At 42.0% G+C, this 26,850-nt stretch overlaps 2 protein-coding genes across 6 annotated transcripts in view; both read left to right on the forward strand.

Annotated features, from left to right (window-relative positions):
- The first annotated feature begins 460 nt into the window (after positions 1-460).
- Positions 461-14,623, forward strand: prkg1l (protein kinase cGMP-dependent 1, like). Of its 5 annotated transcripts, XM_061673463.1 has the most exons (20): positions 461-561; positions 918-1,113; positions 1,212-1,326; positions 2,030-2,196; positions 3,043-3,156; positions 5,828-5,933; positions 7,070-7,133; positions 7,278-7,355; positions 7,485-7,576; positions 7,655-7,720; positions 7,789-7,866; positions 9,050-9,149; positions 9,225-9,364; positions 9,934-10,023; positions 10,099-10,240; positions 11,161-11,324; positions 12,689-12,811; positions 12,913-12,975; positions 14,242-14,308; positions 14,388-14,623. In XM_061673463.1, the coding sequence occupies exons 2-20, from the start codon at positions 924-926 to the stop codon at positions 14,472-14,474; spliced, it is 2,046 nt and encodes a 681-aa protein (XP_061529447.1). In that variant the 5' UTR covers positions 461-561; positions 918-923; the 3' UTR covers positions 14,475-14,623. The 5 variants fall into 5 exon arrangements, with proteins under 5 accessions (XP_061529447.1, XP_061529450.1, XP_061529451.1 ...); XM_061673464.1 differs by lacking the exon at positions 461-561 and having other exon boundaries at positions 740-1,113; XM_061673465.1 differs by lacking the exons at positions 461-561; positions 918-1,113; positions 1,212-1,326 and adding an exon at positions 1,363-1,550.
- A 1,351-nt stretch (positions 14,624-15,974) lies between these two features.
- Positions 15,975-26,850, forward strand: part of acsl2 (acyl-CoA synthetase long chain family member 2) — a 29,869-nt gene continuing 18,993 nt past the window's right edge. Inside the window, exon 1 of the mRNA XM_061672180.1 lies at positions 15,975-16,038. The gene's annotated coding sequence lies outside the window, so the exon portion shown is untranslated. The remainder of the gene's footprint in view (positions 16,039-26,850) is intronic.

A 26,850-nucleotide genomic window follows, 5' to 3' on the forward strand; every position in this document is an offset into this window, starting at 1 on the left:
CTCTCACCCAAAGTCAGCTCGCATAGGCTCCTGCTCACACGTGACCTAATGAGGACTAGCACTGTAGAAAATGGATTGATGGATTATCAACATTAACCTTTTGCCTAAATGAAGATAAATTACCAGAATGGAATTGAATACAATAGAAAGCTTTACTGCAATTACATTTGGAGCAGTACTCTCCTCAGAGGAGTTAAAAAATAAGGCTGCCAAGCCCATTCCTAATTTAGAGTCAGAAATAAATGTACAACTCACCCCATAATAATAAAACACTGCAAACAAAAGCGCTTTAGACATTTTCTCGTTCCATCAAATGAGTAATGCACCCCTCTCCCGAAACCCTCCAATCTATCCCCAAAAGCCCATCTGACCCGGTCTCATCTCATCTCATCCTCCCGGACTGGCTCTTTGGTCACGTGACCGGCTGCTGCCGTCTCAATGCAGCCCCTCACCCTCCCAATCCGCAGCCCCCCACTCCAAACTCGAAAGGAGAGGGAACATCCTTCTCTTCACTTGCAGAGGACGTCCGCGTGCACCTGTCGAATGGACCGTCTGCACTGGGTAAGTGCTGTTCTATCTAATCTAATCTAATCTATCTATCTATCTATCTATCTATCTATCTATCTATCTATCTATCTATCTATCTATCTATCTATCTATCTATCTATCTATCTATCTATATCTATATCTATCTATCTATCTATCTATCTATCTATCTATCTATCTATCAGGATCTTTCCAGTATTTTTTCAAGCCTTGCAAGACATTTTCTTTAACTTCTTTCCTAAATAACGCCTTCAATTAAGGTGGAAAATGGCTTCCTTTGAGTGACATTGAATTTACTCAAAATCAACGAGATAGCTGCAACTTGTGGCTGCTGCAACACTTACACTTGACGTGTGGCTGCACATTAAAAGTAGGTCATGGGCACACTTCGAGACCTTCAGTTCGCCTTGCAGCTAAAGATTGAAGAGCTCCGTCAGAGGGACACCCTAATAGATGAGCTGGAGCTGGAACTCGATACCAAGGACGAACTCATTCGGAGACTTCAGGAAGAGCTGGATCGCTATAGAGCCCCCGTGGTCCTGCCGGGACCCTCTGTAGCCAGCGCCGGTTGGTACACAATGTTCTGATTTAGATGATATTTGCCTCGTTTGAGTCACTCAGTATGATTTTTGTGTGCGTGTGTGTGTGCGTGTGTGTCTTTGCAGCCTGCTCGGCTCGAAGTGATGACCACCTGCAAATCGTAAATAGAAGGACACTCATTTCAGAGTCCTTCACTCTAGATTCGACGAATCTTGCCAACTTTTGTGACAAAAACCAGGAGTAAGTGCACACAATGTTTTCTTCAGCAATGTGTAGTTTTCAGAAAACCATCCAGAGGTGCAATGCCTTGTCTTCAGGGTGGCTTGGAAACATACCTGTATCTTTATGGTCTAGGAAGTGTCAAAAGATGTTCACTGCTGTTAGCTGTAAAATGTAAAAATGATGAATTGCCCTTATTTTTCTTGGCCATTTTATAGGGCGAATTTACAGGTGGTGCTTGGGAGGTGAGTCGCTTCACATTAACATTGTGTTTTTGACTCAACCATGTTGTATTCAGCAGCCAGGAAAGTACATTTTCCGCATAGTTGCTTTTCCAGTTTTATGGTTATTATCATTAATTTGACCCTTTGCCATCAATGATATCCTTTCTGTGGTGGCATTTCTAACGAGACTCAGAAAAGCCAAAGAAGCAGTTTTTTTGCTCAACATTAATTAAAATGCTGACTGATCTGAAGTCTCACAAGATATGTCGACGTCTCGCACGATGTCTCGCAATTAAGAAAATGCAGTTCCAAAAGATTAAAAGCAACTGCATTGTATTTAAAAGTTAAATAAAACTGAACCGTACTCGTGATACACGCACCACACTTTGAGAATATTGTACCTTGAGAGTGAGATGCACTCCAAATGCACCCCTTCTTCCTCTGATCATCTGCACGATTATGCAGGAATAACCCTGAACATCCTCCCTCTGTACATGCAGATGTCAGAAGTTGATTCAGGCCGCTTTTTTGAAGAGCAACTTCTTGAGGAACCTCGATGAAGATGAAACAAGAGCCGTCACGGCCTGCATGCATCTCACGGCCATCCATCACAGCTGCTGTGTGATTCAGGAGGGGACCAGCGGCTCGCAGGCTTATGTTGTACAGGGTAAATCATGCTCATCGCGCGGCAAAGTTAATCACGTTGTAGGTTCTGCTAGGTGCTTGAGTGTGGAAATGATGAGTAACCATAGCGGCCGGCATGCTAAGGAGTCCTTATTTAGGATGTTGCGGCTTTTCCCTTTATTGCTCTCATCATGCTCATTGCACAGAGATGACTGTGGGTCTTTTTATTTTTTTTACATTTTGATGCAGTGCATTGCTACAAAAGCTATAACCCAAGCCATCAAATTCTTGTTGAATTAACAAATTAGCTCTCTAGGCAGCACGTCGGAATAGTGGTTAGCACGTCTGCCTCACAGTCGAGAGGTTCTGGATTTAAATCCATCCAGCCATCCACTTTCCGTACCGCTTATCCTCACTAGGGTTGCGGGCGTGCTGGAGTTTATCCAAGCTCTCTGGGCGAGAGGCGGCCTACACGCTGGACTGGTCGCCAGCCAATCTCATGTTTTTGGCATGTGGCAGGAAACCGGAGTACCCGGAGAAAACCCACACAGGCACGGGGAGAACATGCAAAATCCACACAGGGGACTGGGGACCTGGGCAGATGTGCTAACCAGTCGTCCATCATGCGACCGTGGATTTAAATTTGTCTATGTGTACTCTGCAACTGACTGGCGACCAGTCCGGGGTGTACCCCACCTCTCGCCCAACGTGAGCTGGGATTGGCTAGAAAATGGGTGGGCATACGTCTCTTTTGTTCGGTTGCTGTGTCTAAAGCCAATCCGGTTGCTCGAGAGCTGACTAGAACTAAAAGCAGAGATCACTTCTTTTGTTTTAAATTAATAAACACTGCCAGTGATCGCCATCTTTACCGAGTGTGTTTCCATCACAGAGGGGAGGCTGGACGTGACGAAAGATGGACGGAAATTGCTCATAATCGAAGCAGGGGAAGTGTTCGGAGAGCTGGCGTTGCTCTACAACTGCACACAAATGTACTCCGTCACAGGTAACAACATGTGCGTCTTGTTTTTATTTTTTTTTTATTTTATTTTTTTTATTCATGCTGACATAACTAAGTCAAAAGCTGAAGACCTTGTAGCATTCCAGTGCTTTGTGTTTGGTATGGATGTGATTTATTTATGGGAAAAGGGATTATCACAAGCTGGGTTATTGCGGCTAGAGGTCACAGACAACACCACGTCTGCTGAATGGTTTCCCCACATATTGTATGTGTGGAATTTAAAACAGTCCATCTGTTCCCTGCAATGTCACAGTCAGTGAAAATACGAAAACCTTTAAGGTGGCTATTAAATTTTGCAGTCATTACAGGATTTTTGTTTTGGTTAATGATGTGGTGTCATGGCAAGTGTCTTGCTGGAAATCTCTGCAATTCTGTGCGCATGTGACTTGCTTACACAAGTAAATAGGCTGAGCATCATCTGAAATTGAAAAATAACTTTGTTTGGCCTCTTTATCTTGCAACCAGCCGCTATGACAACAAAGCATGAATGTCCTTTGTCATTCTCTAATAGCTTTGCCTTTTATCAGTAAGAAAATTATTTTTTTTTGCCATCTGCGGTCTTGACAGATGGAATAAGATGTCACCTTCGGGAAGATCACATTAGCATAGCAGTACAATCCAATCAAAATGAGGTCCAATACAAGAGCTCTATGAAACATTCTACCTTTAAATGTTGAGTTAAAGTTCAGATTTACACTGTCGGTATTAATTTAAGTAGATGTTGATTACTGTGGTTGTAGCTTGCAGTTATGTAGAGTGGTGTAGTCATGAACTTGTGATTGTACCTAATATTATGACCAGAATCATCTGAGTTTATGATCATTTATCCACATCAAGAGTTTATATTGTTTACGTGACCTTGCAAATCTGTTTTGAAAAGAAGTTTCAACACAAAGAACTGCACGTTGCAACCACAATACATGACATTAACACTCTCTATTGTCTGGCGTCCGCAACGAAATTCTAAAGACTCCCCGGCTTCTTCCGAATGCTGCTGCTCGAGTGCTCACTAAACTCGATAAAAAGATTCTCCCTTTTTTGTTTCTCCCTTTCTATCGTCACTGCATGGGATCCAGTACATTTTTCATATTTAAATTCCTGCTCCTTAACTACAAGACGACATACAGCATATTCAAAAAGACAGTATGCGTTTTTGAAATGAATGATTATTATTATTAATAATTTAAATCAATTACGATGTGTCACAGTAACATGTCTGAGTGTGACACATGCTTTCATCACAAAACCCCAAGGATCGAGAGTTATTGTATACTTTACACACCCAAGGTCTGTCTCGCTAAAATTAGGTTGTTTAGCTGCTTTTGTTACCATGGCTACTGGAGGCAGAGCCTGAGCCTTGTGACTAAAGTGTCGTCTAATTGTGAGCGCACGGCCAGAGTGTGGAAGAAAAATGCCAGCAATAAGATAGCAGGGGTGAAGCAGGGAATCTGGATCTGGATCTGGATCTGGATCTGAATCTGGAACTGGAACTTTGCTCATGTCATGGGTGGAGAAACTTTGTATTGTATTAATACCGACAGTGTAAATCTCAACTTTAACTCAACATTTAAAGGTAGAATGTTTCATAGAGCTCTTGTATTGGACCTCATTTTGATTGGATTGTACTGCTATGCTAATGTGATCTTCCCGAAGGTGACATCTTATTCCATCTGTCAAGACCGCAGATGGCAAAAAAAAATAATTTTGTTACTGATAAAAGGCAAAGCTGTATTGGTGTGGATATCATAGAAATTAGCCCCGCTGTTGCATTATAAAGATGGCTTGCATTTTCCCTCACGGGGGCAACACTTCCTCCCCACTCCGCCGAATTTCACTTGTTACTTAGTGTGACGATCCGCGTATATGGCGCGTGCAAAAGAAAAATATCCAAATACTCTCCCCTCCTAACAACGTTCACTCAACAAAATTGAATGCAGCTCTCCTTACCTTCTGGCTTTGACATGATAATGTATAGTCCTACAGTCACTTGAAGGTGGTTTTGCCTCTTTGGGATGGATAAAGAAACTCGGTTTGGGGGCCTCAGAAATAAGCAAATAACAAAAGATTTAAATGGTTGTTAAATTTCATTCTTGAGGCGTGGGCAGGCATTCCAGCCAGACGATTTGTACACAAGCCATTAAAATGTCAGCTGTCCAATATGTCCCCTTTAAAGAGCTTGTGCATATCAAGCGAGTTGAAGGCACATTTACTGTACGTACCTGTACTTCCCAGCGTCTGTGAAGAGCAGAAGGGGAGGCGGCGTCATCAGCTGTCAGGCTTCCATCTTCCAGGAAATTCAACTATCCTGCACAGCTTTCTTAATAATCCTGTATGTAATTGTGCAGGTTAAGCAATCAGCCACCGCTGTCTATCAAATGGTGGACGTGATTAGACAGTTCAAACAGCAGAGATCTGCTGTCCCCGCTCACAACCGGCGTCAATGAACCAATCTGAATATCATTATTAATTCAAACAGTCAGTTTCATTACAAAGAAACTTTAATTATAGTTAATTTAATTATAGTTAAGGAAATGAGATATATGGTAGAGGTCCTTCTCTATTAATAATGTGTTTTTTGAGGCCCTTCATACAAATCCCTGTGATGGAACTCGACTCATGTGTCCTCTTTGTCGTCGCCCTCCCTTTTGCTCCGCAGCGCAGTCGGACAGCAAGCTGTGGGTTCTCGAGCGCAAGAGTTACCAGACTGTGCTCATGCAGAGTGGCCGTGACAGGCTCGCGCGTACATCGGAGCTCCTGAGCAGGTAAAAAAAAAAAAAGAAAAAAAAAAATCCCAGATCAGTTGTGTCACAATTAGGGGCTATGTTAACCTTGCGAAGTCTGTAGGGTACTTTTTTTATTTTTACTTATAAGGTTGCATCAAGTGACACGGTGAGAAATTGGTTTAGCACATCTGCCTCACAGTTCTGGGGACCCGGGTTCAAATCCGGCCTCGCTTATGTGGACTTTGCATGCTCTCCCCACGCCTGCGTGGGCTTTCTCTGGATATTCCAGTTTCCTCCCACATCCCATAAACATGCATGGAAGGTTAATTGAAGACTCTAAATTGTCCGTAGGTATGAATGTGAGTGCGAGTGGTTGTTTGTTTATATGTCCCCTGCGATTGGCTGGCGACCCGCCCTTCGCCCAGAGTCAGCTGAAATAGGCTCCAGCACGCCCGTGAGTCTAGTGAGGATAAGCAGCATGGAAAATGGATGGATGGATGGGCTGCATCAGTACTTCTACTTTTACTAGTCTTACTTTTACACAAGTATCTGTACAGAGTGTGAGTACTTTTGCCACCTCTGACGTTTGTTAAATGCGAAGGTCTTGCCATTTAGATATTTTCTGATTGCATCATGGTGTCCATTAACCCTGGTAGATACCAACACCTTATATTTTTTAAAGAGTGTGCGTGTGTGTGAGAGAGAGCGATACGAGTGATTGAGTGTTGCAGTTAATGCTATTGCTCGCTTGGTTCACAGTAAAGTACAACCGACTGCTGTAAACAAGTACATACCAGATAAGCCAACTTTCTCAATTACCATTTCTTACCTTCCCAGTATTTTTATATATTTTACATCCACATTATCTTTTTTTTTTTTTTTTTTTTTTTTTACCTCATCTACAAACCAATCACCTGACCTGTCCATCCTTTTTAAAAATCTAATCTGGCCCTTGAGCACAAAAAGCAAACATTTCCCTGTAGTTCCCACAACCACTAAAAGCAGAATGGGAGGCAATCAGTCCGGGATTTACCTGATCTTTCAATTTTAGCTCGCTGGGATAAACTCCAGCCTTTTCAAAAATGCTGAACTCGATGAGTGGGATGACTGCACAGTGACGGATGTGTTGTTTCACTTTTGCTGTCTATGTTGTCTACGTGAATTTGTGTCTGCAGCGTTCCCTCTCTGCTGTCCTTGCCAAAGAACGCCATCATGAAGATGTGTGATCTTATGGAGGAGGTACATATACGAAGCATCGCACACAACCACCTCGCAAATTCATTTGTTTGCCCCATTCTTTTATTTCACTTTGGTAGCTGCTGCTTGTCCCTGACCTTTTATGCTCAATTTGATTGTTTTTCCCGTCTTTCTGTCTCTCCGCAGGCTCGCTACACTCAAGGCGACGACATCATTCGACAAGGCGCCTCAGGGGACACCTTTTATATCGTTAACAAAGGCCAGGTAAAGTTGGCCGCAATGAGGGGAAAATGTCAGCACGGCTTTAGAAATGTCTCTGGAGTGGCTGCAATTGAATTTGTCACCTTTCTTCATTGCTTTTTTCTTTTTCTTGTGACTATTTTGATTGGGCAGGTGAAAGTCACAGAAAAGAAGCTGGGAGATGAAGAGCAAGTCCTCTCCAAGCTTTCGGAGAGGCATTGGTTTGGAGAAAAAGCTTTGTGGGGGTAACACGGATTCAATTGTTATCACGTGCCTTTCGTAGGATTTATTTGAATCAAATCTCTCTCTCTCTCCTTATTCAGAGAGGACGTGCGCGCTGTGAATGTGATTGCAGCTACTGATGTGACGTGTCTACTCATTGACAGAGAGTAAGACACGTTTCCCAGAGATGGATACAGTTCGGAGTTTCAATGATATCTTTTTATTTATTTACCAGGACGTTCAGGGATATAATTGGAGGGATGGTATTTGACAGCAGTCACGAGGTGCTTCAAAACACTGGATGCAAAGAGGAGTAAGGAATTTTTTTTATAATTTGTTTCAGAGTCCAAACTGTCACCGTCATAAACATTTATTAACTGGACATGAAATGGTTTAAGCATTTAAAATTATTAATTGTCATACAAGGACAAGCAGACCCAAACCAGTCCGAAGGAATCTGTTAAAAACAATAAAACACCCCATTAATGACAAATGAACTTACCAGGTAAGTTGATTTTTTTTAGATTAAGAATGATCAAATGAACTCAACTACTGATGTACTATGTAATAACATAACATGCACTGCAACACTAAGACCTTTTAAATCTCGCCAATCCGCAGTCAGCTACGGCTAACGTAGCAGTCTAGAATCTTCACTCAGTGCTCCTTCTCATCAAACATCACTAACAGATGGACTCAAATGTCGTATCAACAGAATAGGAGTAAACCAGGAAGTAGACACCTACCCAAATAAAACTTGTAAGAAGCAACACTTATACTCAATCATCCATCCACATGACTACTGGTGATAATCTCAGACAAGACACCGAAACACTGTCTAACACTGGACAAAAGTACTCGAACACCACCGGAGTACAATGTGAGTCCACTTCCTACACGGCAACGTCTGGTAGATATTCTTCTCCATGTCTTACCACTGTTGTTCTTTCGGAATAAGTGTCGCAAAAGCCACAATAATCATTTCATCTTTTGATGGTGGTTGAAAAGAGGTCAACTGAGGGACCCTGGTAGCTTGTGTTTTATGACATTTTTTACACCAGAATTTTAGTGCAACTCCAAATAATATACATTTTGCCGAAATGTGATGTCACAATTCTCCATTTTCTACGCCTCTTGTCCTAATTAGGGTTGTGGGTGAGATGGAGCCTATCCCAGTTTTGGGCACGAGACGGGCTACACTCGGTATTGCGAGCTAGTCAAACGCAGGGTGGAACAATTATTAATATGGCTGAAATAGAAAGTGATGGCATCACGCAAGCACAATTTATTTGCAGTCTGGATGGAGTGAGGTGAACATCTCCTGAAGTCTCCAATAACACCACAAAAAGTCAATAGATTTGTTGCTTATCACTTTTTTGAAAAATAGTCGCTCGAGGGGTCGCTGATTGGGGGAATAAAGTCACTAATTGTAACGTAACATTTTTAACTTTTGGAGCCGTGAAAGCTGCAGCTCAATTTGTTTCCCTTGTGAGCAGGTCGGAGGTCAAGGATGCTGCCTCCCTCTTATCTTCCACTCTAAGTGATTTCCAGATAATCAGCAGTCTAGGAGAAGGGCAGTTTGGTCATACAGACCTGGTGAGTTTCTGTCTCGATGCCTCCTGCACATTCTGTGTTGGTGTAATGTAATCCATCGATACGTGCCTCTTCCAGGTGCAACTCAAGAGCAACGCCCAGGGTCTTTTCGCCATGAGGGTCTTCGATAAGAAGGCGATTATCCACAACGGCCTGCGAGAGCATGTTCTGAGAGAACGAAACATCCTAATGGATTCCGCATGTCCATTCCTAGTCAGGTGTTCGCACTTTAGATGCTATCTACTCAGGATTGTTTTGATTACACTCCGTGTTTGTCATGACAAGACGGTGCATGTCTAACATTTCTAAAGATAGTAAAACCGAGTTGTGTAAGAGGCATTAATCGATGAGTTCAAATGTAAAAGCAGACAAGTGCAATTTTGACAAAAATGGTGCCACGCCTACTAGTAGACTGCCTATCACGACATTTGCTAACCCGTCATAACCAAACAACCCCTATGTATAACTCGCTGAAAATAAAGGTTTTATTTCAGAAACCAACAAGTAACATGCATTTTATTTCAAGTAGTGCCAATCACGATATTCACCCAAAAAATTATTAGATTACTGCATTATATTGGGGGGGGCGGGGTAACAGACAGCGTGTCAGGATGTGATCGCATTCATATTTATCCATCGTCTGATTTATAATTGCTGTATGGTATGTGGTTAGCTTTGTATGAATGTCCGCTATCGAATAGAAGTTGTGTTGGATGTACAAACGCCTGGAGTTGGAGAGTGTATAAAAGCACCAATCTTCAAAATATTTTTCTCTCGTTAATCCCAGATTGCACAAAGCCTTTCAAGATGCTAAGTGCATCTATATGCTGACAGAGGCTTGTCTCCATGGCGATCTTTACGGCTTGCTCAAAGAAAAGTACGTACTTTTGTACTGAAGGTAAGCCCTTCAAACTGAAGAATGAAAGCGCCTAAGTGTGATTGTACTCCACAGAGGCTGTCTGGATGAGAGCAGCACCAAATTCTACACGGCTTGCGTGACGCAGGCGTTGACCTTTCTTCATGCTCGAAATGTCGTCTATAGAGACATCAAGCCTGAAAATGTTGTTCTAGATGAGCGAGGATATGCCAAACTGGTAAAAGGATGAAAAAAATAAAATAAAATAATTTCACACTTGGTTTATACAGTATATGTACGGGGGGGACATCGGTTTTTGATGGAGTTCCATTGCTACGGTGGCAACGTAACCCGAATTTATAACCCAAATTTATACCTAAATTGGTACACACCGTAGTCTATCCCTCACTTCCGCTGACGCGGTAGTAACCCCCCACCTATTTGTGCTTCACTATTTAACGAATTGTGCCTGTCCTCTGTTATTTGCAAAAAAAAACAAAACAAAAAAACGAAAAACCCACATAATCATGTTTTTTGGTGCGCTTTCTTTAATGCTCTAAGATGCCACAAGATATCATCAAAGCTCTGTCTGTTTCAGAATTGGTCTCAAGGGAATCTGTTGAAGCGATACATCTGTCAAAGACAAGCTTTGCATGTTGGGGAGAGTCTTCACTGCATGTGCGCGTGTCAAACCATTTTTAAGCCATTTATTCTTAAAGGTAATGTAAGTTGAGTTCAAAATTATATAAAACTGTTTTGGTATCATACAGTCGATTGTGGTACATTTATGGTTTAAACTATTAATACAGGCAATTATAAACATTTGGCATCAATTACTTGCATTTGTTTGAATATTTGCAGTGGAGCTCCGTACCTACTTACTGCAAAGTCATAATTACAGTACATATTTGTATGAAAAACTCTTCAAACCCATGAATATAAAAACAGTCAAACAAAAAACAGTAAGGGCGGCGGTAACGAAGCGTGCCTTCGTGTTCCATGACAACACACTATATTCTTACAGGGTTGCGTAAACTAGTTCATTGCACATCATTTGTTGCCTTGAAACATCGTACCTCGGTACCACCGTAACCTGAGGACCCCCTGTAGTAGATTTGCATTCTCCCCGATGTGACTGTCCTTGTTTGTCAATCACAGGTCGGCTCGAGGTGTTTAAAGAAGATTGAAATGGGTAAGAAGGCATACACCTTCTGTGGCACTCCAGGCTACATGGCCCCTGAAGTCATTTTCAACAAAGGCCACAGTGTAGCTGCAGACTTCTGGTCTTTGGGTGTTTTTGTGTTTGAGCTCCTGACTGGTGGGTGAGTTTTGCTCTTTGTTCCATCTCACATTGTTGAAACACAGTGGAACAAAACGCTTTCTGTTCCACAAAGCGGCTCGACTTCCCTTTTATGTTAAGTTTTGAAAAAAAAAAATTCCCATTGGAAACAATGGCAATCGAAATAGGCAGTTCTAGGGTCAGACTGTCACCCACTGTCACCTTTATTTACTGTATAGGAAATATGGGGGGTCTTCAGTTTGCATTTCCATTGTTTAGGCGGTGACCTAACCCAAATTCATATGTGGGTCATTCCAGGATTAGAACACAATTTAGGCACCAATACAGTAGTTTTGAAAAATGGACCATTTATTTTATAGATTTTTGTCACATTTTCAGTAACAGGTGGTTTGAGTGACACACTCCATTATTACTAAAAATAATAATATTTTTTTAAAAGTGAAAACTAGAAGAGAGGACTTACCTTGGGTCTACCCATGGCTAGAGCTTGATGCAACTATTTAAAAAAAAGTTTTTGTCTTCCTCTACATGGCTAAAAACGTTTTAGCAACAGAGTTGCATGTATGTTGAGAGACACAACTTCAACTTTATAATTACTCCTATTTAAAATACTGTACTGTATGTCTGTGTCTGTGATATGCATAAAACAAAATGTTTCAACAATTACAAGGAAAACAGGAACGAAATCATACCCAAAAAAATCTTGATTTCAAGCTTATTATGTTGTACATGATGTGCAAATTGGGCCTCAAGAACGAGTGATAGGGAGAAAAAAAAGCAATTTTAGGGGGTGTCCAAGAGTTGTTTGGTATTTGAAATATTTAGGAATGACTTGAACTCCAGCTCGTTACATTTGGTCCCAGGACAATTATATTCCGGCATATGCACAACCTACTTCCGTATTCGTCAAAACGGGTCTAAGCACTTCCTCCCGGTTCGGGGGAATGGCATCAAAGCAACCATAGGGACTTTAAATGTCTACATGGTCTTTTTTTAACACAAGATGTCATCACAGAGCTATCAAAGAATATTCAATGTTAAAATGTTCGCAAATTCAGCTTCAAACAATCATGTAATCAAACTGTAGTCCTACTTGTTAGCATAGCATACACAGGAAGTCGGCTATCCCGTTTTCCGGGTTTGATCACGTGACGTTCAACATAAAGCCGACCGACACAAGTGCATGTTTCTGTATTTTGTGCATGAATTATTTGAAATTTCACGGAGGGGGGCAGAACCTGTCCTCCCGTTCTGGAATGAACCCTAAAGACAAGTCGCAAGCAGAGATGACCCAAAAATAATGGTCCAATTCTGATTTGTGAAACCTCAGGTTTGTTCCACTCTGGATGTAGAACTGTACCAGTGACAGACCGCTTGTGTCTCCAGGCTTCCGTTCAGCGGCGTCGACCCGATGAGTGTTCTCGGCGAGACCGTTCGTGGCATTGATAACATCGACTTCCCTAAAGCAATCAGCAAGAGTGCCTCCAGTCTCATAAAGAAGCTGTGCAGGTGTTGAATCCAAGCGCGCCAAAGATGCAGCGCCACGTCTTGACTGACACAATCATGATGGTGTCCTCAATTTGATGTCTTCTCTCTGCTCCGTTGCCAAGGCACAATCCCTCGGAGAGGCTAGGCAGTCGAAGAAATGGGGCCAAGGACATTCAGAAGCACAAGTAAGACTGCAGGTTATATTGCTCTATGGGAGTCTGAGACTCAAAATATTACATTGATTTAAGATGATTAAAGATTCAGTTCAATTAAAGTACCAATGGACAGTTTAATGTCTGTGTTTGACATCAGAGAATTAAGAATAGGGTCTAGTGTTGTGCCCAATACTGTTTATATAGGTAAGATATTAAGAAATATGCAAAAATGTACATGTATATAGTATTTACAGTCGGTGAATGTGTTGAGGGAACTACATGCAAATATTGTACACTGTCAAACAGCCACTTGAACAAATGCCGAGCCTCAATTAGTTGCCAGGTGCACTTGAAGAAATAAATGCCTAACCACAAATATGTATGTGTAGATTCTAAGTCATCCAGGTCATGGTGATCCGCAAATGGTGAAATGCTGCAACCGGAGTTGCTTCTAAATTTTTTTGGTAGATGGAGTCTCCCTATTTGTCTCTGTTGGGTGCCCCCTGGGATGGTGGGTGGTTTGCTGTTGCCAAGGCTGGTACCCTGGCGTGGCTGGTGAACGGCCGTACTGCATACAAACCGTTCATTCATCAGAATTTGACATTCAATTCCAAATATTCATTGCTTATAGGCTTATAACACAGCAACATATGCTAGTTTCATTAGCACATCTATGGCTTTCTGCAATGTGTGTTAGCATTAAGCTAATGGACTTTCGTATAACGCAAAGTTACGTTATATGTTAGTTATATATATACATAGTTATATGGCTGTTTTCAATGCAAAACGTAATTCTCTGTTTTATGCTTTAGTTTGACAATAAACATCACCTGGGAGTGGCGATAAACAGCCTGGCTTCTTTTTTGAAGAACTGTTCACCATATTGTGACCACCCCAGGTGACACACACACACTAGAGACATAAATAGAAGCCTTTTGGATTAAATGTGAAACGTCTTCAATACATAACAAGAGTCCAGTTGCCTTGAGTCTACCGTTGTGGGCGCTCCCCAAATAGTAGTAGTAAAAAGAACAGGTGGCCACAAATCAATCAATCTATCTATCTATCTATCTATCTATCTATCTGTCTAATCCGAGTTGCCATAGCTCAAATATCATCCAGAAATGGTTTTTATTATTATTATTATTATATATATATATATATATATATATATATATATATATATTACTTGCCTCGCGAATTGCTTACAATTAAAGGATGCCTGGTATTAGCTGCAGTTGAATAAAAAACAAACAAACAAACAAACAAAAACTGCTGTGTCTTGTCTCTCATTAGATGGTTTGAAGGATTCAACTGGGATGGACTAAGTAGAGGAACGTTAAATCCACCACTCAGCCCCAAGGTAAGCATTCAGTTATCTTTTGTTCCTAAATTTAGAAATCATTTGTCCTAATTTATTTCTGTGTTGCTTTGTTTTCAAGGTTAAACACATTTGGAACAGCAGTGGCACATGTGCTCACTATAGTGTAGATGCAGCCGAGCTTGGCACAACATGGGAGGACTTCTGATGGATGAAGTCCATTTTTTTGGTTTAACTGTCAAGAACAATTCACTCCCTACCAGAAAAAACACACTATATTTTTTATTATCAGCAGAAATTGTTTGATAAAGAACACATGCTTGTCTCAAACGAGCACTTACATTCTATTTTTAGTTTTTTGTGGTAAATAAAAAATAATAATAATGCATTTACATTTGTGCATCAGTAATGTTACGACTGTTGGATGCAATAAACAGCTTTATCTCACAGTCTGCATTCTTATTCAGAAGAGTTTCCAGCCGCAAACTATGCAGTGACGTCAGGGTTGGGGGGGGGGGGGGGGGGGGGGGGGGGGGGGGGAGATCTTGCAGTGAAGCTAAAATGGAAGAAGGCAAGTGCAGGAAGTCTTTTAATGTGGATTTCAAGATAAAATAATGATAAAAGTCTTAATGGAAGAAACCAGGGTGCAATAGTAAAATAAGAATTATAGCTAATCTTCTAGGTAACAGATATTTTGTCATAGGTGGGATTTTAAAAATGTGTATTTCAAGATCAAATTATGTAATTGAAGGGGAGAAGCCACAATTTAATGTTTCTGAAAGGTGGTAATTTTATAAATTTGTTGCTCAAAACACGATTATGTGAAATGTATAGCTACTCTGTTGTTAACACATACAGCTCTGGATTTTTATTTTATTTTATTTTATTTATTTATTTTGTTATTTTTTTGAGAATGCTAAAAGATTAAACAATTGAGCAAAAATAATGAGCCAATTACTGTTTGCTGTGCTATTTTCACAATCTTCAATGCCAGTGATTCATGTGTGTTGTGCTACATTCGGTTGTATTTAACTTTTACGTTCAATAGATTTGCATTTAATCCCAAAGAACTGGTTGACTTTAAACATTTATTAAGTTACAACTGCTATTTAATTTTTATGTGCAATACATTTTAACTGAATCATTTAAGAATATAGATTTTTAAAATTTCCCTGTATGTAAGCAGAGTGCTAATGTTCAAACTGTGCATAGAGTTCCAGTGGTTTACAATAATATTAAATATACTTTTTAGAAATAACCTTGAGCTTGTTTTTGATGAACACTTTGGTCATGATGGTAGTACTTGGAGAGCCACGTTCCCCCCCCCTGACGTTTACAGAAAATGGCACAATAAACACTTTAGTTTCTTCGCATCCAAAAGATTTGTTGACATAAACTAATGTTGCAGTGGTCTTAATTATCCAGAACGGTACAGTGTATGAGCAAAATGAGGAAGCGTAATGATCTGATGTAGTGGCTCAATATTACATAAAAATTGAAAGACTTTATCAAATTAATATTATTGTGCCATGATAATCACGTTGTCTGTCACATTTAAATTATTGATAGAAACGTTTGCAAAAAGAAAAAAAAAGAAAGAACATGAATGATCTTATTTGAAACTCTAAAGAGAGTTCATTGAGCTTTTGTTGTGAAAATTGTCACAGGAAACAGTTGATGATTAGCGCCAACTTTGGGAGCAGATTCCGATGGATCGACGGAAAATAGTTTTGGGGCGCCAAGCCATCAAGCGTGGAGCTCGGGACTAACAGGTGATTTACTTTTGTTCGTTTTTATTGTCTTGTTGACTTAATAAGACTTTATTTTCTCACTAATGTGCGGTAAAGTATGGGCTTTGTGCCCGTTGTCGCCTGCTGAGGCGTTGACGTTACAAGATGAACAAACTTTCCTATTGTTTTCAACTTTATTTTTTTTTTCCCACGGCCACTTTGCTTTTCGTGCGTGAATTTCGACCATTCAACTTTTCGTCACGAACTATCACCGGTCACTTCATTAGGTACACCTGCACGAGCCATCCATTACAAATATTCTGCCATTTTGATTGACACAGCCAGAAAGGTATAAATGTAACATTGTGTTAGTTCTTCTTCTTTTGTGTGTGTGTGTGTGTGTGAAGACCACTGAGAGTTGCGTCTATTTTTTTTGGGTTACCGCAGAGTGGCAAATGATTGTTTGTTAAATTAATACTTCTCTGACAGCGTTGATACAAAAACAGGCATTTTTATTTATTTTTATTCAGCTCTTGTACAAAGCCCTGGCTAATAGGAAAGTAGTAATTGGTGTCAAGTATGTTGAAGTGATACATTTTGACTGGGAGACTAAAATCTTTGAAAGTTGGTTAGCAGCTAATTTAGTCTGGGTTGTTAGCGGAGGTTACAGAGAGTCTTCACAGCATGTGTATATTTGTTGTAAAATGAGTTTGTAATGATGGTTACGTGTTGTGGGATTATAATTTGTGTTATATTTATATTTTAAACGATTAATATAGACAATTAAAAATATATTTTTTCATTATGAGTAATGGGGATTTACTGTACAATAAAAGGTATACAAGTGAACTGAAGTGGTTTACTCTGGCAAATTGTCCCATTTAACTATTATTACTGTTATTTTAGCTTTCGGAGACATTCCAGATTCTTCGGTTAGTCGTCGGGATAAATGCATCCCCCCAAATAGTCAAACAGGTGGTGCAAGTAGTTGGGCTGAGCAGCATATCGAGTTTTTACAACAACATTATTTACGGGACAATATTGTTTATATCTGTATAAGTTAGTTTTGCAATACTGAATTCGGGTCGACTGGAAAGCTGTGTAAGGGTTATGCTTATGGAGGAAAGAAAAGCTGCAACAGTTGGCCACAAACATTAGTGCCTTTTGTGTCTCGCTGCTAATGTGTTGTGTGGGTCAACTTAACTTGACAAGGTTCTATTGACGCCACAGGAGTGCGGAGCAACTCGCATTATTACTGGCTATTCGTATTGTCTGTCAAAATATGGACACATGCAATCTATCAAAGTCTATAGACCGCGTCGCATATATTTATTAAGGAAAAGGTATTTTGAGATATGTATCTTTTTTTTGTGTTATCTGCTGTTGGGAATCAGATTTGTGACAAAAATCACAAACAAAACGTCTTGAATTGCAAGCAAAAAATAAGACATTGAGAGATATAATCTAACTTAAGCAAAAAATAAATAAATAAATAAATAAATTTTAAAAAATGTTCTTACTTGCAATGAAAATATTTTTTGCTTGCGCTGATGATATTCGCGTGTGCGCTCCTTGACTTTTGGCTTATGTTCCAATCTCTGCGCGGGTGTGCTCCCTGACTATTTGTTCACTTCCAATCTTTGTGCATGCGCTGCCTGACTTTCTGCATTTCCTTTTTGGCACAAACCTCTCAGGTGGGCTGTCTTTATAAGGAATGCGTCCTCACAGTTTACTTACTTTACTTAATAGTTTTTGCTCATCAACATCCAGTTTCGGCCGTCTCGTTTTGGCAACAAAGGTTTTTCAGCTGTAAACTGAAAAGGCACTTTTCTGCCTTTTTCAGCCGAACATTTTCGGTGGTTGAAAATTTGGTGCATCACTACTTTTTAACTAGAAAATACTGGGAAATATATTTATTTCCATTCAGTCAACAAAGACCGCGCGCTATATGACTTTTGAAAAATATCTCCTGTTTCATCTTACCCTCAAAACTTGGGCGCATTTAGCTAATGTGTTCCCAGAACTTTGATGATTCATAAATTCTGGTGTCCCTCAGGGCTGTGTCCTAGGGTCTATGCATTTCTCTTCACATTTAATTCATCAGCCATGATTTATCCTTCTGTGACTTCACCCATGACTACAATCAACTTCTCAAAAATAGAGGAATGAATCCCAAGGCTTGGGGAGTAACGGAATACATGTACTGGTGTTACATATTCAGGATACAAAAAAATAATAAAAAAATGCAACTGTAATCCGGTACAGTTTCAAAAAATAAACATCATCATATTATAGGTACATTTATTAAAAATTGGTATTATTTTGCAGGATTACATTTTTAATGCGGGGAGAGAAAGGCTGGTTGTTGATTTTGAGCCCTCGCCCACTTTCAAACTAGTGCGCCGAGCAACCTTTTCAGGAGTTTTAGCAGCGCAACAAGTGGGATAAATGGTCACAATGGACCTCAAAGGAACGCAGGGATAGTTTTTTTTTTCTTGGCCAACAGGCAAATGACACAGGCCACTGGATGTACATGTTAGCTTCCTAAAAGCGGCCAGTTTAAAAGTGAATCGAAGAGAATGGTTGTGACTGTTTTGATCATATATTCACTGAAGGATTTATTCGTTTTTGATTAACATTTACAAAGAAAACTGCGCGCTGTTAAAGTCATCCTGACTGCTGGTGAGGCTATGGAGGAGTTAGCATAGCCCTATGGACGTACCGTGTAAGTAAATATTCACTATCCCGCCACAGATCACGCACTGCTTTACTCATTTAAACACTGTACTGAACACACACAGCAACTCGGAGCGAAGTGCTGTCGTTTTAAACGACTGTTTAGCTTGCTAGCTTATTAGCTCGCGAGCTAGCACATTAGCTCACATATTAGCGAACCTTTAACAAACACCGCTAGTTCCTGAACTGGGATGACATCAGCAGGTAAAAATGACTGCTGCCAATCAGTGGCGCATCTTCCCTCCATGCTGGATTCTTTCTGCTTCACCAGCCAACATGTCCTTCCCCTCTCACAAAGACCAACTTGACCAAGTGTGTCTCTTTTTTTTTTATGCTTCATTTGGGATTCGCAGTTAGAAAACACAGAGCTCTCCATTCTCTCTCTTGTTTTCTCCGTTCCCCCGCTGCCCAGCCAGCCTCTCATGTCCCCTGTAACCCGCTACCTCAAATCCCCTCGGCCACACTGCGCACTGCTGTGGGTGCACGTAACGCAGAGTTCATTCATTTGGCTGATCCTTTGGTTGGTGCCACTCTTGCCCATTAAAAAGCCCCCCTCCCCCTCCCGGTGTCGCCCCCTGTAGTTTTCTGGGTCAGGGGGAGGAATTCCCTGGGAATACTCTCATTGTCAGTCGGGTACTATGCACTTTAGTATTCACGTCAGGCTGACATTTATTATCTCTTGATTTAGGGCTATCACTTTCGAGTCTTTTTCACAATTGATTATCCTATCGATTATTGCATCAAATAATCGCCATCCCCAAATGAATTATTGTTATTTTTATTTGTACTACTAAGCTGCATTTTATTCTCGTTTATGAGAAATAGACTTTTATCCTTTAACTGCATTGTTTACGTTGGTACGTACGTTGGAGTGTGGTATAAAGGCAGTATGCAGAATGTGAGTTGTAGTACTTATTAGTTATTGTCTTCTATACTTATTTCATTGAAGTCCGATTCTTGAGTTAACCTGAATTTCATTGTATCATGATTTATCGAATGACAATAAAGAATCTTGATCTTGAATAATCGGATGAAATTTGATTTTGCATTAAAATGTTTTGCAAAATCAGTTTGTATTTGATAACCATCGATTAACCAATTATCGTTCCAAAGTTAATGGAAACCAAGTTACTAACTCACTTCATTTTCAAATAAATGTATTTGTGCATCTGCAGCATTAACCATTATTGTAGGCTATACAATAATAATAATAATAATAATAATAATACATGCTGTATTATTGTAGGTTATGTAAGGATACAAGCACAGGAGAAGTTAGGTCATATTGCTTTAGTTCCATCCACCCATCCATTTTCTGTACCGCGTTATCCTCACAAGGGTCGCGGACGTGCTGGAGCCTATCCCAGCTATCTTCGGGTGAAAGGCGGGGTACACCCTGAACTGGTCGCCAGCCAATCACAGGGCTCATATAAACAAACAACCATTCGCGCACACATTCACACCTAAGGGCAATTTAGAGTCCTCAATCAACCGACCATGCATGTTTTTGGGGATGTGGGAGGAAACCGGAGTACCCGGAGAAAACACACATAGGCACGGGGAGAACTTTAACAAAGCTAAACTCAACCACGAACTCCCTAAATACAAGCAGCACATCGACTGTCCTACCAGGGAAAATAATACTTTAGACCACTGCTACACTACGGTAAAAAACGCATACCGTGCTATACCTCGTGCAGCCCTGGGCTCGTCTGATCACTGCTTAATTAACTTAATACCGACGTACAAGCAAGAACTTAAATGTGCGAAGCCTACAGTGAAAACAGTCAAAAAGTGGACCAATGAAGCAAAGATGGAACTTCAAAGCTGTTTAGACTGCACAGACTGGAGTGTCTTTGAAAATTCAGCTGGCAGCCTGGATGAATATACGGACATTGTCACATCCTATATCAGTTTCTGTGAAGAGGTTTGTGTACCAACAAAATCATTTCGGACATTCAACAACAACAAGCCGTGGTTCACTGCTAAACTTAAGCAGCTTCGCCAAGCTAAGGAAGACGCATATCAGAGCGGGGACAGGGCCCTGTATAATCGAGCTAGAAACCAGCTGACTAAAGAAATTAACATTGCAAAGAGGATCTATGCAGCAAAGTTGGAAAAACAGTTTAGCGCGAACGACTCAAAAACAGTCTGGCATGCATTCCAATCGCTGACTAATTACAAGCGACGATCCCCCCAAGCTGAGAACAATAGCACACTAGCCAACGACTTGAATACCTTCTATTGCAGATTTGAAAAGGACAGTTTCACTCCACACACCCACCCGGCCGCAGCCGCGACCACAACCACACCTCTGACTTCTGCGTTAACCATCCATGAACAGGATGTGAGACGCATCTTCAAACAACAAAAGATTAACAAAGCGACAGGACCGGACCATGTGTCCCCATCCTGCCTCAAAGTCTGCGCGTACCAGCTCGCTCCAGTCTTCACTCAGATCTTTAACAGATCTTTGGAAATGTGCGAAGTTCCATCCTGTTTCAAACGCTCCACCATCATTCCAGTCCCCAAGAAACCTGCAATCTCTGGTCTGAATGACTACAGGCCTGTCGCTTTGACATCTGTGGTCATGAAGTCCTTTGAACGTCTCGTGCTGGACCACCTCAAGAGTGTCACAGGTCCCCTGCTGGACCCCCTGCAGTTTGCCTACCAAGCGAACAGGTCTGCGGATGATGCAGTCAACATGGGACTGCACTTCATCCTAGAACACCTCGACAGTGCAGGGACCTACGCGAGGATCCTGTTCGTGGACTTCAGCGTTCAACACCATCATCCCTGAACTCCTTTCAACCAAGCTTCTCCAGCTCAGCGTCTCACCTGCCATCTGCCAGTGGATTTACAGCTTTCTGACGGGCAGGACACAGCAGGTCAGGCTGGGGGAGGCCACCTCATCCACACGCAGCATCAGCACTGGGGCGCCCCAAGGTTGTGTCCTCTCTCCGCTGCTCTTGTCTCTCTACACGAACGACTGCACCTCAGCGAACCCGACTGTCAAGCTCCTGAAGTTTGCAGATGACACCACTGTCATCGGCCTCATCAAGGACGGTGACGAGTCTGCATATCGACAGGAAGCGGAGCGGCTGGAGCTGTGGTGCGGCCGACACAACCTGGAGCTGAACACGCTCAAGACGGTAGAGATGATCGTGGACTTCAGGAGGCATCCTTCGCCACAGCTGCCCCTCACGTTGTCCAGCTGCCTTCTGTCAACCGTCGAGACCTTCAAGTTCCTGGGAATTACAATCTCTCAGGACCTGAAGTGGGCGAACAACATCAACTCCGTCCTCAAAAAGGCCCAGCAGAGGATGTACTTCCTGCGGCTTCTGAGAAAGCACGGCCTGCCATCGGAGCTGCTGAAACAGTTCTACACAGCGGTCATCGAATCAGTCCTGTGTTCTTCCATCAAAGTCTGGTTTGGTGCTGCTACAAAAAAGGACAAACTCCGACTGCAACGGACAATCAAAACTGCTGAAAGGATTGTCGGTACCCCCCTACCCACCATTGAGGACTTGCACGCTGCCAGAACTAAGACAAGGGCGTGCAAAATCCTCTCGGACCGTCTGCACCCCGGTCACCGGCTCTTCCAGCTCCTTCCCTCAGGTAGGCGCTACCGATCAACGAAAACTAGAACTAGTAGACATTCCAACAGCTTCTTCCCTCTTGCGATCAACTTCTTAAACACCTAACCTATAATTCCATTACAACAAGCTGGCAATTTTTTGACTTGAGTTCGTTGTCACATTTCTGTGGGGCCAATTATGTATTACTCGTGCACTCACTGTAGTTGTCTCGCCATGCTGAACTATTTGCATATACTGGCCACCCATGCCAGAGTAGCATCTGCTCCATTTGCACACTGATTGAGGAGTATCTGTAACATTTGCACAACCAACATTGTCCCAGATGATCGCACTACTCGTCACTTTAAACCGCATACACTCCTTGAAGTCTCACCGCCCTTTGCACAATGGTCATTGCAGCGGACTATTGCAATATTAGTCGTTCGAACTGCTCTAAGTGCTAGAGGACTCTGCATCTTTTTGCACAATTGTTTTTTGTCAATGTCTTGATGTCCCCAAAGTGTTCTGTAAATTGACTGTCTGTTGTACTAGAGCGGCTCCAACTACCGGAGACAAATTCCTTGTGTGTTTTGGACATACTTGGCAAATAAAGATGATTCTGATTCTGATTCTGAACATGCAAACTCCACACAGGCGGGGCCGGGATTTGAACCCCATTCCTCAGGACTGTGATGCAGACGTGCTAAACAGTCGCCCATTGTGCCGCCTGCTTTGGTTCCCTTGAAAAGGTTTGGTTCCCTCTCATCATTGTCGGAGTCAGTCCCGTTGCCGTGCGGCTCCTCAGAAATGATGCTGGCTTTTACGAAAGCTCGAACAACAGTGTAAGCAGACACGTTATCCCAAGCATCCAGAATCCATTCACAAATTGTGACGTAACTCGCCCGGCGCTGCCTCCTAGTCTTAGTAAAGCTGTGTTCGCCATCTGTCATCCATGGCTCCCACGCCGCTCACTTCACTTTGAACGCCCTGTTTACACGGATGTCCAGCGGTTCGTCAAGCCTCCCGGAATGATGGCAAGCTCCGAGTTATTGCACTCAGTCGAATGGTGACTGTAGAGACGCTTCTCCCGGCTGTTCTTTGCTCATTAATCCATTGCTCGAGTTGGTCTTCCAACTCGGGCCACCTCGCCTTGTTTCCGCGGAAACTCAGCTTTGTCTTCTTGACTTGGCGAAGCTCGTTTTCCTGCTTCCTCCACTTGCGAACCATGGATTCGTTGATCTTGAATTCTCTCCCGGCTTCTCGATTCCCATGTTCCTCCGGGTAACTGATAGCTTGCAGTTTAAACTGTGCTTCGTAAGGGTGTCTCTTTTTGGTGTCATTTTCGGGGGTCCTAAGCCAAACCGATGTCGTTTTGCACAATGCACAGACTTACCTACTGGGAGTGTGCCTTTAGCGTCCTCCTTCACGCGCACCCTTCCCCCTTTAACGTCCGCATGCTGTCCTCAGTCACATCCACCTTTCCTCTATATAAGCAGCCTGTCGGCAGGAAATGCTACCAGTCAGTCAAGCGGAGCGCTCATCAAAGTCACACAACAACATTTACAGATTTTGGAACTCGGTGCACACATAAGGTGCGCAGCATAAGGCGCCCCGTCCATTTTAGAGAAAATTTAAGACTTTTAAGTGCGCCTTATGGTCGTGAAAATACGGTAATTGTGTCTTGAAGCACTCGGGGCAAAACGGAGTGCGCTACTTCTCCTTCACTAAACTGCAAGCAGCGCTGTTGATTCACTCGAGTTTTCCGCCTGTGCTCATTGCAACACTCGTGGAAACTGGAGTTCAGAACATTCAGAAAATAGCTTCTCCCATCCCATTGAAAGTAATATTATTAAAAACAACTTTATTAACAACTAACAAATTTAACAACTAAATGATGAACGGTATGTTAATTTTCCCCATCGTTGATCAAGCAAACTGACCCAAATGCAAATCTCGATTTACACAATATGCTGACAACATGCAAAGTTTTGGGACAACTTCTTTCCGAATAATGTTGGTTGAATTCCAAACTTTACGACCGTCTGATGTAACAGTGAACAATAATATACATCCATCCATCCATTTTCTGAGCCGCTTATCCTCTCTAGGGTCGCGGGCGTGCTGGAGCCTATCCCAGCTGTCATCGGGCAGGAGGCGGGGTACACCCTGAACTGGTTGCCAGCCAATCGCAGGGCACATACAAACAGACAACCATTCGCACTCACAGTCACACCTACGGGCAATTTAGAGTCTCCAATTAATGCATGTTTTTGGGATGTGGGAGGAAACCGGAGTGCCCGGAGAAAACCCACGCAGGCACGGGGAGAACATGCAAACTCCACACAGTCGGGGCCGGGGATTGAACCCGGGTCCTCAGAACTGTGAGGCTGACGCTCTAACCAGTCGTCCACCGTGCCGCCCAATAATATACATATTACATTAATATCTAATATAAACAGCGTCATCCAAAACAGAGCATTATTTTTATGATTATTATTATTAGTAGTAGTAGTAGTAGTAGTGAAGACAGAATTGTTGACACAACGCTTGTATTGGATCTCATCAGCTGGGATGCAGATGCCTTTAAATGTAAAACGTCATGCTGTAAAGCCACATTCTTATCATACAGAAGATTGTTTTGTTTACATAAATTACAGTAAATTAAAATACATAAATTCCAGTTCTATAAGAAATGATCCCAATAGGCTGGGAAGCTGTGTTGTTGGTGAAGTCTTTGCTTCACTACAGTATATTTTTCCACGTCTTTTGTCTCATGTTTTCTAGGGAGTCAAAGCTGTGAGACAATGGTGCCTGTCTAGGTCTTGACAATAGTCTTTATGAATGGGAGCGAGAAGAGAGTGGGGGGAGAAGAGAAGTGGTGAGACATGGGGGATGGGGGAGTGGATGCTTCAGGAAGTTGTCTTCACACTGCACTGTCATTTTCATATTTTGTTTCACACTAATACAAGGTGTCCACAGGTTTTCTAAAATTAATTATTGTTAGAAATGGCACTTGATTCTTAAATCATCTGTTCAAATGTCTTAAAATGCCACAATAAATCACATTACTGTACAGTGTTTGTGTGCTTAGTGAGGCTGGTTGAATTGTTGCTCCAAATATTTGCCCAAAATGGCCACCTCAAAGTTACTTGGTTGACTTGCTGTTCATTTTCAGGCATGGGTTTTTTAAGACTTTTCCCATGTATCCTGTCATGCTAAACGTCCACCAAATTTTACAAAACTTTAACTGATGATATTGGTGTCAGGTGCCCATTTATTTCTCTCACCAGGTGATGTTTCATATTTATTTCATATACAATGAGTGAAGCCCCGCCTAATCACCGTTTGCAATTCATGAATTCACCCATCCCCAAGTTTTCTGGGAAACCTTTTTCTCAGCCACAAGATGCTGCCAAAAAGCCCTGGTTAGTAGGAAAGTAGTAATTGGTGTCATGGAAGTAAGTTGAAGTGACACATCTTGACTGAGAGACGAAGGTATTTGTATGTTCGCTGCCGTGGAGGTTTATATTCATCAAGTGAATCCAACCGTTTACTGCCACTGACATATACAGTATGTTCGTCAAGTATGTTTTTCAACAGGTAGGTGTGGAGGAGGGTCTGGCCCCAACTTGTCTGTGAAATTCAGCTGGCAGTGAGTACCGTATTTTCACGACCATAAGGCTCACTTAAAAGTCTGAAATTTTCTCCAAAATGGACGGGGCCCCTTATAATGCGGCGCGCCTTATGTGTGCCGAAATGTAAATTGGTGACCGGCATGTAAATGGCTGGCTATGGTTGACTGTGAATCCAGCCAAGATGAGTGTAGGCACGACTTTGCCCATAGAGGGAAGTAGTTGTAAAGCTTCCCCTCTCCCACTGCGTAAGAGAGAAAGAAAGTGGGTGAAAGGTTATCTTCACTAGGGTCGCGGGCGTGCTGGAGCCTATCCCAGCTGTCTTCGGGCGAGAGGCGGGGTACATCTTGAACTGGTCGCCAGCCAATCGCAGGGCACATATAAACAAAAAAACATTCGCACTCACCTTCACACCTACGGGCAATTTAGAGTCTTCAATTAACATACCACGCTTGTTTTTGGAATGTAGGAGGAAACACTTTCTCAGTCTTGTTTTTATTGTTTTATAGCTTGAGGTGTCACTAAAGCGTCAAAGCGACTGCTGTACTTGACATCTTTCTTTTCACAAAAAGCTTGTCTTCTCCGGTTTTTGGACAGAAACTGCCTCTCTTCTCCTTTCGGCACGTTCGGGTCTTATATTGTGATAGAACACAATATTCCGTGGGTCTCGAGAGATCAGTAAAAATGCTGTAAAACGGCCGGAAATATGGAAACTTTGAATACGGCTGGCAGTGAGTACCGTATTTTCACGACCATAAGGCTCACTTAAAAGTCAAAAATTTTCTCCAAAATGGACGGGGCGCCTTATGCGGCGCACCTTATGTGTGCACCGAGTTCCAAAATCCGTAAATGTTGTTGTGTGACTTTGATGAGCGCTCCGCTTGACTGACTGGGAGCATTTCCTGCCG

Source organism: Phycodurus eques, chromosome 3, assembly GCF_024500275.1.
Source record: "Phycodurus eques isolate BA_2022a chromosome 3, UOR_Pequ_1.1, whole genome shotgun sequence".
Classification (NCBI taxonomy): Eukaryota; Metazoa; Chordata; class Actinopteri; order Syngnathiformes; family Syngnathidae; genus Phycodurus; species Phycodurus eques.